General features: G+C 41.0%; 1 protein-coding gene across 1 annotated transcript in view; it reads right to left on the bottom strand.

Moving 5' to 3' along the window:
• Positions 1–4,721, bottom strand: part of LOC311227628 (WD repeat-containing protein 47-like) — a gene marked incomplete at its 3' end in the record, with an annotated part of 92,301 nt that extends 87,580 nt beyond the window's left edge. The window contains exons 1-2 of the mRNA XM_084313351.1: positions 4,612–4,721; positions 1,772–1,941 (exon numbers count right to left, since the gene is read on the bottom strand). Coding sequence (XP_084169477.1) covers positions 1,772–1,929 — 158 coding nt within the window. The 5' untranslated portion in view covers positions 1,930–1,941; positions 4,612–4,721. The remainder of the gene's footprint in view (positions 1–1,771; positions 1,942–4,611) is intronic.
• Positions 4,722–13,593: the final 8,872 nt, after the last annotated feature.

Raw genomic sequence — 13,593 nt, 5'->3', positions numbered from 1 at the left:
ATGGGTACAATACAGTACGGCTCAATACACACAATTGTTAATATGGGGATGCAGACCAGAGAAAGACTTTCGTCTTGTTTACATCAGGGTCCCCCATTTTCAATTCATAATAAAATGTCCTTTTGTTTCGATGCCCCAGCTTTGTGGAATGGTCTTCAACTCACACTGAAAACCAATACCCCGCTAACCTATTGGGCAGTTTAAAAACATGATCACAAATCTCCCTATCTCAGTCTGTGACCGTTTTACGTTTTTGTATCTTATCAGGGTTTTTGTCCTATTTATTCAATGTCTAATTTATCTAAGCTGATTTTCTTTTCCTTATCTTTATTTTGTGTTTGTATGCGTTTTAATAACCCTTTCACTACCACACTACAGAACAGTCTGTAGTGTGGTGGTGAAAGGGTTAACCTTCTGTAGTGTGGTAGTGAAAGGGTTGACCCATTGCCGTGTGGCAGTGAAAGGGTTAACCTTCCGTATTGCCGCAGTGAAAGGGTTAACCGTTTGGTAGTGTGGTAGTGAAAGGGTTAATATGCAGTGTTGTCAAAAATATCGAAAAATCGATACATATCGATTCTGAATATTTAAAACGGTTTCAATACTTATTTCAATGTTCATTTCAATACCTGTAATAGTACAGTAGTCCACACACACATGTGCATTCAGTTAAGTCGGAATATGACTGTAATACAAACAGTTCAGTTTGTCAGGTACATGCAACACAGATTACAGTGTTTACATCTGTCTGCTTGAGAAAATACCATGTTCTGCAATAAAAATGATTGAAGTGAGATGAACAGTTATTTTTAAATGCGTGATCTAAAGATAAACAAAGGGTTTTAAAAGTGTTATATTTATCTTCTCTTATAGTACCAGAGAGAAGCTGAGGAGAATCAACCAGCAACAAAAGCAAAGAATTTAAAAAAATATATATTTTTTTTTCTTTTTTTTTACATTTAAGATTGAACCTTTTTCCCCGTGGTATCGAAAATGGTATCGAATATCGATACTTTTCAAGGTATCGTATCGAAGTTCAAAATTCCAGTATCGTGACAACACTATGCCTGTGTAAACATTCCAAGACATCGTTGCAAACGAGAGCTTGTTTCTCAAATTATCTTTTCGAGAGTAAATAAAGATGGAATTGAATAATCGAATCATTTACCTGTAATATATCATTCAACAAATACAGCGATTCTGAATATATGCCTGAAGAAGATCGCTATCTGAGGAACAGCATGTCGTCTGAATAGGGCTGTTTCCCCGAAGTCTGTATTTGGGATTCGAACTTCGTCAGGGTTTTTCGAACGAACATTCGAACCTTAGTTTTTAATAATTAAAAAAAATTGTTTTAATTCAAAAAAAATTTATTTTGTATTTTTTATAAATATCCTCAAACTAAATCCTCAATTTGAATAAAGTGATTAATCTGATTAAATTAGTCTTTTTTATTAAATCAACTTTCCAGCCCCACCCCAACTAAAAAAACTAAAACTTTCTAATGAATATAACTCATCAGTTTCTTTTAATTAATACTATAATATTAATGTAGCCTAATCTTTATCTGCAACTGTGAAGAAAAACCCCATTGGTTTAAACAGAATGAATAGGGGAAAATTTTTTTTTTAATTAAAAATAAAATATTTGCATGTTGATTTAGAATTCGATAGAATGCCAACGTAACGAACGAAGGTTGGAACATTTGGGCTCAGCCCTAGCGTGTGTGTGTGTGTGTGTGTGTGTGTGTGTGTGTGTGTGTGTGTGTGTGTACCTGAGGAACAGCATGTCGTCCGAGTAGAGTCCGTTGATAACGCCGCTCTCCTTCTCCAGAGCCAACATGCTGATGTGCAGCTTCCTGGAGTTGAGGAAGTCCAGGATCACCTTGATGATCTCCACCTCCTTCACGTTGATGGTTTCTTCCGCTGTCATGGCGACGACGGTCTGCCAGGGACAACACAAAACAACAAACCCTCCTATCAACTTGACTTACTCAAAAAGATACACACACAATTCCTCAGTTACTCGAACTGTATTTCGATTCGAAGCAAGCATTATTCCTTCAAGTACAATTTAATTGATTGATTGAGAACTTTATTAACAGATTGCAGAATGGGTACAATACAGTACGGCTCAATACACACAATTGTTAAGGGGATGCAGACCAGAGAAAGACTTTCGTCTTGTTTACATCAGGGTCCCCATTTTGGTGGTAGAGATGGTAGAGACCTTAGTGGTTTGCCTGTGATGGTTTATAAAATAAATATCTGTTTATGTGCCTGTGTGTGTGCATACATACTGGTGCATGGGAACCGTAACCCGTGCAGTGCACCCCTCAACACAATGTAGAAATGGCAAAAGAATAAAATCTTCAGTCCTCATCACTGTGAAGGGATTTTTCTCAATTTAGATCATCAAGGACGAGCAAGAGGGCACCGTGCCTGCAATTTAACCGAACTAAACTATGCTTTCATTTATGCAATGATAACACAGACATGGTTTCCTAATATAATAGTGGCCTTTGACCAAACACTGTCAATGAAAAGGGATGTACTACACAAACTGATACGTGTCTGTCTATGGATGCAGCACACTCTTGTCAAAACAGGGTTGTTGTTGTTGTTGTTGTTGTTGCACATAAAAAATAACCCCAGGCGAGCTCCCGTAGCTCACCGCGTACCTCGGCGCTATTTCTGCGTCGGGGACAACCGTGCTCGTCACGGATCTGGGGGACACGAGTTCGATTCCCGGACCCGCCGTATTTTCTCAGAGTGTCTTCCCCTACTCTACATCCCATTCAACCTGTTTCTGTCGGTCATGCTTGACCAGAAAAAGCGATAAACGCAAAAAAATCAAGTTAAAAGAAAAAAAAAAAAAAAAAAACAAGTCATGTCACGAAGCAAGCTTCCACTTGCAATATCATACTTAGTGTGTGCATGGGGAATGTAACCTGTCCACCCCTCAACACAATGTAGAACTGGCTAAATAACAAAAACCTCAGTAGTCACTGTGAAGGGATTTCCCTCAATTTAGATCATCAAGGAAGCGCAAGAGCCTGCAATTTAACCAAACTATGCTTTCATTTATGCAATGATAACACAGACATGGTTTCCTAATATAATAGTGGCCTTTGACCAAACACTGTCAACGAAAAGGGATGTACTACACAAAGATACGTGTCTGTCTATGGATGCACACGCTCATGTCAAAACAGGTTCGTTGTTGCACATAAAAAATAACCCCAAATCAAGTCATGTCACACGAAGCAAGCTTCCACTATTCCTGCATCTCATGTTAACTTAGGAGGACTGTTTGTTTGTTCAAAACAGCTGGCTCTGCCTATAATGTTATCTGGTGGTAGTAGCTGAACAACATCGACTAACTTGCTAAGCAACACAAAACTGGAGAGAGAGAGAGAATTGTTTCTTCCCCCTCAAATGTACTCTTTTTAGACTATTTTTGTACTCGTAAACAGTACTGTATATTTGTAAATCTGGTATGTCATAAATGTATAGATGTAGCAGTACTGTCTATCTGTATGTCATATTATGTCACTATGAATTGAAAATGGGGGACCCTGATGTAAACAAGACGAAAGTCTCTCTGGTCTGCATCCCCTTAACAATTGTGTGTATTGAGCCGTACTGTATTGTACCCATTCTGCAATCTGTTAATAACATGTTCAATCAATCAATCAATCAAACATCAAAGACTAACTTGCTCAGCAACACAAGACTGGAGAGAGAGAGACAGAGAGAGAGAGAGAGAGAGAGAGAGAGAGAGAGAGAGACAGAGACAGAGAGAGAGAGAGAGACAGAGACAGAGAGACAGAGACAGAGACAGAGACAGAGACAGAGACAGAGAGAGACAGAGACATAGACAGAGACAGAGAGACAGAGAGAGAGAGAGAGAGAGAGAGAGAGAGAGAGAGAGAGAGAGAGAGAGAGAGAGAGCGAGAGAGAGAGCGAGAGAGGGACAGAGAGAGAGACAGAGAGAGAGAGAGAGCGAGAGAGGGACAGAGAGAGAGACAGAGAGAGAGACAGAGAGCGACAGAGACAGAGAGAGAGACAGAGAGCGACAGAGACAGAGAGCGAGAGACAGAGACAGAGACAGAGACAGAGACAGAGACAGAGACAGAGACAGAGAGAGAGAGAGAGGGACAGAGAGAGAGGAGGGAGAGAGACAGAGAGAGAGATACAGAGGCAGAGACAGAGAGAGACAGAGAGAGAGAGAGAGACAGAGAGGCAGAGGAGAGAGAGAGAGAGAGAGAGAGAGAGAGAGCTGCAGGGTTGCTAGCTCAGCTAACCAGCCAATAACACTGTTGTCGTGCAAACCCTGCATAAGAAGCTTAGTTCACGTTACTATAAAGAGAATTTAGCAACGAGATTAAGTCGATAATAAAGCCAACAGACAGGGACTTAGCTCACAGGAAAGACAGCTAATTTGGAAAACAAAAGATGTTAAAACAAAACAGGGGAAGGAGACTGGCTATAGCTGAGCTCCAGGCCAACCAGTAAGACAAGACATGTATCATCCTAGCTAACGCCCAAGACAACAGCTATCTGTTGAGGTTAATATGATTATTATTATTATTATTAACTTAATAATGCTCACCTGTTTCTAAAAACACATGAGCTGAAGAAACAGTGCTGTTCGGCGTGACGCTGCTGTCACGACGATATTCCTCGGTGTCGCCCTGAGTGTTGCTTCTTCTTCTTCTTCCACTCTCCTCCTCCCTGTTTGTGTTCTGTATTCTGTCTCTCTCTGCTGCTGCTGCCCAGCCCAATAGTATCCATCTGCAGAACGGCAGCGCAGCACTCTCAGTCCCCGCGCGCTGTCAGGCCCAATAGTATCCATCTGCAGAACGTCAGCGCAGCACTCTCAGTCCCCGCAGCGTAGACCTATATTAAAGGCAGCCCAAGAGTGCTTCCGCATTCCCCTGATAAATGCGCATTTTCTTTTTTGCCACTCACTAATCGCGAATACATATTTATCCAAACGAGGACCAGATTCACTCATAACGCCATAACGTTATTTCGCGAGCCCAGCTGTCAGAAACTGTACATTGTAACTTTAACACAGCCCAGCTGTCAACTGTACATTGTAATGTTATGTTATTTCTGCCGTTTTATTCATAATGTTATTTCGCACGACTGTACATTGTAACACAGCGCACCCTAACTGCTTGTGTATTCTAGCAGTGTTTTAGAGGTTATTTTGTACAGTACCTTTATCTGCACTGAAACATACTTCTACAGTACATGCAGTTGTTGAGGTAGATAACCGTGATTATGTTTATTTATTTATCTATCTCTCTGTGAGCAAAACCTATTAATATGTGTTGGCGGAATTGCGTCAATGTTTGTTATGAATGATCAAAATAACATAACGTTACAAAGTACAGTTGACAGCTGGGCTGTGTTAACATTACAATGTACAGTCGCGCAAAATAACGTTATGAATGCCCGAAATAACATAACATTACAAAGTACAGTTGACAGCTGGGCTGTGTTAATGTTACAATGTACAGTCGCGCGAAATAACGTTATGAATGATCAAAATAACATAACGTTACAAAGTACAGTTGACAGCTGGGCTGTGTTAACGTTACAATGTACAGTCGCGCGAAATAACGTTATGAATGCCCGAAATAACATAATGTTACAAAGTACAGTTGACAGCTGGACTATGGCGTTATGAGTGAATCTGGTCCTAGTTTGGATAAATATGTATTCCATTTCCGCGATTAGTGAGTGGCAAAAAAGAAAATGCGCATTGCGTGCATTACCTGGGCCAATCAGGCGAATGCGGAAGCACTCTTGGGCTGCCTTTAATATAGACACGTCCCCGCACTGTCAGGCCCGCGCTGTCAGGCCCCTCGCTCTCCCAATGGCTGATTTGGGTCACGAGACCGTCACAGGCCCACTCAGTCAGCAGCGCCACCCGCGTCTATACTTTCCGTAGCCGCATTTCTGCATGACGCTCTCTGATTGGCCACTGACTGACGCTCTCTGATTGGCCACTGACATGTTTGCCCAATCGCGTGACGAGCTGTGTCTTTGCCCATTTCCGCGTCGAACAGCCTGCAAACTACCTGGCGTTCTATCGCCATGCTCTAAGACAAACTCTAACCTTAACCAACTTCGAAAGAGTGCCTAAGCTTAACCAGTGTAGAAACAGGCGTCGGCCAATCAGAGAGCGTCTGATGTATTCTAGAATACATAAAAAACGTTCAAATTTTTCTGCCTATTTATGAATAGTTTTCAAATAAACGCTAGATTATCGATAGTATATGTGTACGTATGCATGCTATATAGGCGATCTGATATCTGCTCTGATATATTTCCTGATCGCTCGCACAGCCAAACAGCCATTTCAAACATAGGGGAAAAGCTTATATCTCCGTGAAAACAGGTCTGATTATCCTAAGACTGGTAAAATAGATTCCTTACCTGAGATCAGATGTATCCAAAAAGATTATTCCAATTCCTGATTGCCATTCCAAAAATCGATCCTTTTATTGATCCATCGCTACATACTGTAAAGACATATTACACGCTGTTCTGATGGTCCACAATGACTGGGATCATCTCCGGTTACATGCGTGAGAAGTAAAATGTGGATTCCGGAGTTTTTTTTTCTCATCCATTTTCATTGAGTCCATTCCAAAAGGGTGCATTACCATCTGGGAGACGATAGGGGGCGCTTTTTTCACATCTGAGCTCCTGATGAGGCTGGTTTCCCAAAAAAAAAATCATGCGAATTGTCGTGCTGGGCATTCAGGGGGCGGGCTGTTAACACATGTTATGTCGTGGCTGGCATTCAAAGTGTTAAGGGGATGCAGACCAGAGAAAGACTTTCGTCTTGTTTACATCAGGGTCCCCCATTTTCAATTCATAGTGACATTTATGACATACTCAATGCAGTACTGTTACATTTGTGACATACAGTAAATATATACAAGGGGGAGGGAACTGTACATTTACTGTATGATGAATTGAAAATGGGGGACCCTGATGTAAACAAGACGGAAGTCTTTCTCTGGTCTGCATCCCCTTAACAATTGTGTGTATTGAGCCGTACTGCAGATTTTGACAACAAAATTAACAATATGATGCCGCAAGTTCTGTTATATTTCAATTGCCTTACTTATTTACATAAGTATTATAGGCCTACAGCAGTATTGTACAGCCAGTAACTATACTTTTGCTCACAAATTCCTGAGGGGCCTGACAGCGCGGGGCCTGATAGCACGGGGACTGGAGAGTGCTGCGCTGACGTTCTGCAGATGGATGCTTCTTGCCCAGCCCTGAGCCAAGCCCCGCCCCCACATCCATCCACCAATCACATTGATTGATTGATTGATTGATTGATTGATTGATTGATTGATTGATTTAAAATTGTATTAACAGATTGCAGAATGGGTACAATACAGTATTATACTCTTAGAAGTAGAAGAGCCTTGAGGAACCGTTTGGAGTTCCTCACCATTGCCACTGTGGAGGAACCTTTTCAGTTCAAAAAGGTTCCTTGAGGAACCCCACAGAAAGGTTCTTCAAGGAACCGCTTTGTGGGGGTTGGGGTTCAATTTTGAACTCATTAAAAGTATTATTATTATGATTGATATTCATATTGTTAATTAATTAATTAATTATTAATTAATTAATAAAATTAATAATTTTTAATATAATTATTGACATTGCACAAATGTTTTCTCACAGACATTTTATTTAACCAGAATATATAGTGAGTAACTATAATACATACAATTCATTGTTAAAACAAGTTTATTTATACAATATTATCAATACAATTCGCAAGTCAAGTAACTGAATATAATTTTTTTGATTAGCCCAGCGCTCCACATTTGCTTTCAGTTTAGCTGGTCGTCCGTACTAATACACATTGGCAGTATTAGAGGGTGGGAAAGCCGGTGGGTGGGGATTGGACGTTGTGGACAGCGACTCCTACAGGTCGGTTGGTGCGCCTGTACAGCAGAATCAGGAAGTATCGGGGGCAGCGTGAGCCTCCCACGCGTTACTCCTCGCCGCTGAGAGATCGCGCTGTTCAGGTGAAAAGATGCGACTGCTGTTACCTCAAGTACCGGAGGGGACTTGTGCCATGTATGACTTAGTCCACATTGCAGCCGGCTTGTGGGAGGCAAGAAACAGCGTCCGTGACAGGGGAGGGTTGAATTGGATGATCCGAAATTGGGATGGGAGAAAATGTAGAAAAATGGGAGAAAAAAGTGGATAAAAAGAAATATATATATTATTCCACAGTTACTCACTTTTCTCTTCATAAATGATGAGGGGAATGTCTTTACATGAGAGTTGGGGGATCAATATATTATTCCACAGTGTCCAAACTGACCATGCTTGTGAGATGAAGATAGTGTTGTGCTGCTTCTGGGCTGCTCACCGAGGACGAGAGGAATCTACAAGCCGACAAGATGAGATCCAAGGCAAGGGCGAGAAAACTGGCCAAAATATAGGTCTTCTTTTTCCCCCTTCTTGTGTTTTCAGCCAGCTGTCACTTGGCGCCGCCTGTCACTCATCTGACGTTATTAGGTCTACCTTATATATTGTTTTATTTGTATAACATATATATTTTACTCTGTTTATTGACCTGATAGTATTTTATTATTCACCCTTTTCATATGCTCCTTGTAGACAGGGCGAGCTGTAATTGTACGGATAAGTGTTACAGTTAGTGCGGGAAAATACACTTTTTCTTCTTGTGTCTGTAACACAATATATATCTTATACAAATAAAACAATATACAAGGTATAGTAAATAATAAACATGGGATTTAGGTGATAGCCTCTATACTTTTTGTTGAACTAAGTCTAATCATTAATCTGGACCTTCAGAACACCGAGCCTCGGCCATAGCTAGCTAGCTAGACAATATCTATCGATATATTGATAGATGAGCTTAGTTAACATTAGCTCATCGATAACTTACATGGAACTTAAGGACTGTCTAGAGCTACAATTTGCAGTTTTCGTCGAGGACCTCAATAACTAGAATATACATAAATATTTAAATGAGCTATCGATAACTTAACCTTACCTCTTGTTTGCTCGTTAGTAGTGGTGAAGAGCTCGTTGTCATGACAGCCTATGCTTTGGCACAGAGCTCGAGAAGGGCTGGTAGTGCAGTCAGTGCATATAACCAAGAGGACTGTATTATATGGAAATAAATTCGATTTAGGTTCAAGGAACCTTGCGTTTGGAAGAAATATGAAAAGCTGCTAGGCTAATCTAATTATAAGTTAAACTGTTTTAATATTTTGTTCATTATTTTATTAAAAGGCAAAATAAATTATTAAACTTGAATATCCCCAGAGTTCCTTGAGGCTCTCCTAATTCTAAGAGTGTACGGCTCAATACACACAATTGTTAATAAGGGGATGCAGACCAGAGAAAGACTTTCGTCTTGTTTACATCGGGGTCCCCCATTTTCAATTCATCATGACATACATGACATACAGATAGACAGTACTGCTACATCCAGACATTTATGACATACCAGATCTACAAATATACAGTACTGTTTAAGAGTACAACGCCTGTCATATAGACAGACAGACACGGATATTATGTTATGAGGAATTAACTGTAATGGCAACGTAAATAGTCAACTACTATTAAATGTATGATATTGTATGTTGTAGAAGTATTAGTAACAAGAACCTTAGAGAGCTTAAAATATTGTAGTGTTTGGTCTTTATTATAATTTTTTTTACTTTATGAAGCACAATCTTGGGGGCTCGTAGCATACAGAACCAAGCATTTCACTGTAATGTACATTATATATACCATATAATGTGACAAATAAAACAATACTTGAAACTTGAACAATCCTGTGCCAAAAAAGGGAAAAAAAACATATATATATTACATATGACATGCACCATGGGGCGACAGTGGCTCGGGAGGTAGAGCAGTCGTCTGGCAATCCGGAGGTTCCCGGTTTGATTCCCGCTGCTCCCGGGCAGCGTGTCGATGTGTCCTTGAGCAAGACACTTAGCCCCTAATTGCTCCTGATGAGCAGGTTGGCACCTTGCACGGTCGCTTCCGCCGTCGGTGTGTGTGTGTGTGTGTGTGTGTGTGTGTGTGTGTGTGTGTGTGTGTGTGTGTGTGTGTGTGTGTGTGTGTGTGTGTGTGTGTGTTGGGGGGGTAAGAGATAAGTGATCTGAAGGGGAGACGATAGGACAAAAAAAGTGATGATGATGAATACATTGGAAAGTCTTTTTGGCCCCGACGAGGGTGTCAGATGGAATGGCCTGTGCGCATGTGTGCGAAGGTGTTGTGGGATATTGTGGATATCCTGAAGAATGTACTCAGTCAACCGAGGTCAAGATAATAAGGTTTATTATCCAGACAGATACAATTATATACATAGAGAGAATGGTTCTCGGGAGGAGCCTTATATAGTTAAAAGGGGGGGAGGTGGTCCCATTTGATAGGTCAAATGGGGGGGGGGGGACACAGGATAGATACAGGGGAGGGGAATGTCTTTACGTGAGAGTTGGGGGATCAATATATTATTCCACAGTTACGGGCGGCTACCTGGCGTAGTGGGCAAGGCGCTCGCCACGAAATGCTGGAGACGCTGGGCTCGTCAGTTCGAGCCCAGCGCTCCACATTTGCTTTCAGTTCAGCTGGCCGTCCGTACTAATACACATTGGCCGTATTAGGGGGTGGGAAACTGATGGGTGGGGATCGGGCGTTGTGGACAGCGACCCCTACAGGTCGGTTGGTGCGCCTGCGCAGTAGAATCAGGAAGTGTCGGGGGCAGCGTGAGCCTCCCACGCGTTACTCCTCGCCACTGAGAGATCGAGCTGCGCAGGTGAAAAGATGCGACTGCTGTTACCTCAAGTACCGGAGGGGACTTGTGCTATGTATGACTTAGTCCACATTGCAGCCGGCTTGTGGGAGGCAAGAAACAGCGTCCGTGACAGGGGAGGGTTGAATTGGATGATACGAAATTGGGATGGGAGAAAATGTAGAAAAATGGGAGAAAAAAGTGGATAAAAAAAAAAAAAAAAAAATTCCACAGTTACTCACTTTTCTCTTCATAAATGATGAGGGGAATGTCTTTACATGAGAGTTGGGGGATCAATATATTATTCCACAGTGTCCAAACTGACCATGCTTGTGAGATGAAGATAGTGTTGTCAGGGGCGGACCTAGCACATTTGCCGCCCTAGGCGAGATTCACCACTGCGCCGTTAGTCTTTCTTTCCTCAACGCTCAATTCTATAAACACTTGACCGATACCCATCAATGCACAGCGCTCTAGCATGTTCTGACTGTGAACACCTAAAGCTGAGGCTCAGACCGACAGACCGTTTTAGATTTTTGGCTCATTTTCCCTTATGTTAGAATTTTTTTTATGTAAAAATAATGGTTGCCGATATAGTGGGGGGCGCCAAAACTGCACAGAAAAAAAAAAAAAAAATCTATTTTTTTTTCTTTTTTTGCGCCCCCCTCTGGGTGGCACTCTAGGCGACCGCCTATATCGCCTGTAGGAAGGTCCGCCCCTGAGTGTTGTGCTGCTTCTGGGCTGCTCACCGAGGACGAGAGGAATCTACAAGCCGACAAGATGAGATCCAAGGCAAGGGCGAGAAAACTGGCCAAAATATAGGTCTTCTTTTTCCCCCTTCTTGTGTTTTCAGCCAGCTGTCACTTGGCGCCGCCTGTCACTCATCTGACGTTATTAGGTCTACCTTATATATTGTTTTATTTGTATAACATATATATTTTACTCTGTTTATTGACCTGATAGTATTTTATTATTCACCCTTTTCATATGCTCCTTGTAGACAGGGCGAGCTGTAATTGTACGGATAAGTGTTACAGTTAGTGCGGGAAAATACACTTTTTCTTCTTGTGTCTGTAACACAATATATATCTTATGCAAATAAAACAATATACAAGGTATAGTAAATAATAAACATGGGATTTAGGTGATAGCCTCTATACTTTTTGTTGAACTAAGTCTAATCATTAATCTGGACCTTCAGAACACCGAGCCTCGGCCATAGCTAGCTAGCTAGACAATATCTATCGATATATTGATAGATGAGCTTAGTTAACATTAGCTCATCGATAACTTACATGGAACTTAAGGACTGTCTAGAGCTACAATTTGCAGTTTTCGTCGAGGACCTCAATAACTAGAATATACATAAATATTTAAATGAGCTATCGATAACTTAACCTTACCTCTTGTTTGCTCGTTAGTAGTGGTGAAGAGCTCGTTGTCATGACAGCCTATGCTTTGGCACAGAGCTCGAGAAGGGCTGGTAGTGCAGTCAGTGCATATAACCAAGAGGACTGTATTATATGGAAATAAATTCGATTTAGGTTCAAGGAACCTTGCGTTTGGAAGAAATATGAAAAGCTGCTAGGCTAATCTAATTATAAGTTAAACTGTTTTAATATTTTGTTTATTATTTTATTAAAAGGCAAAATAAATAATTAAACTTGAATATCCCCAGAGTTCCTTGAGGCTCTCCTAATTCTAAGAGTGTACGGCTCAATACACACAATTGTTAATAAGGGGATGCAGACCAGAGAAAGACTTTCGTCTTGTTTACATCGGGGTCCCCCATTTTCAATTCATCATAACATACATGACATACAGATAGACAGTACTGCTACATCCAGACATTTATGACATACCAGATCTACAAATATACAGTACTGTTTAAGAGTACAACGCCTGTCATATAGACAGACAGACACGGATATTATGTTATGAGGAATTAACTGTAATGGCAACGTAAATAGTCAACTACTATTAAATGTATGATATTGTATGTTGTAGAAGTATTAGTAACAAGAACCTTAGAGAGCTTAAAATATTGTAGTGTTTGGTCTTTATTATAATTTTTTTTACTGTATGAAGCACAATCTTGGGGGCTCGTAGCATACAGAACCAAGCATTTCACTGTAATGTACATTATATATACCATATAATGTGACAAATAAAACAATACTTGAAACTTGAACAATCCTGTGGCAAAAAAGGGAAAAAAAACGTATATATATTACATATGACATGCACCATGGGGCGACAGTGGCTCGGGAGGTAGAGCAGTCGTCTGGCAATCCGGAGGTTCCCGGTTTGATTCCTGCTCCTCCCGGGCAGCGTGTCGATGTGTCCTTGAGCAAGACACTTAACCCCTAATTGCTCCTGATGAGCAGGTTGGCACCTTGCACAGTCGCCTCCGCCGTCGGTGTGTGTGTGAGTGAATGGGTAAAAATGTAAGTAACAAATTGTAAAGCGCTTTGGATAAAAGCTGCTATATAAAAAAAAAAAGCAGCCATTTACCATGACATGCATCTGTCTACTGGTGATGATAGTGGTGGTGGCTATAGATAGATATAGATATTTCTTTATTTGTCCACTTTCATGGACATTTGTCTTAGGCAAACACGTTGTTGACTTGTTCTCCACAGAGAGCAATGAATGTTGTTGCGTAGTAAATATATGAATGTATTTTATATGTCTATTCAGCAATTATCACTAAACGTGAAAGAATCAAGAGAGAAACACAAGAGAACACACACGAGTATAATG

This window comes from Notolepis coatsorum (genome assembly GCF_963971535.1).
Source record: "Notolepis coatsorum genome assembly, chromosome: 4".
NCBI lineage: Eukaryota > Metazoa > Chordata > Actinopteri > Aulopiformes > Paralepididae > Notolepis > Notolepis coatsorum.
The sequence above is the reverse complement of the archived record's forward strand: the minus strand, read 5'-3'. Positions and strand labels throughout refer to the sequence as shown.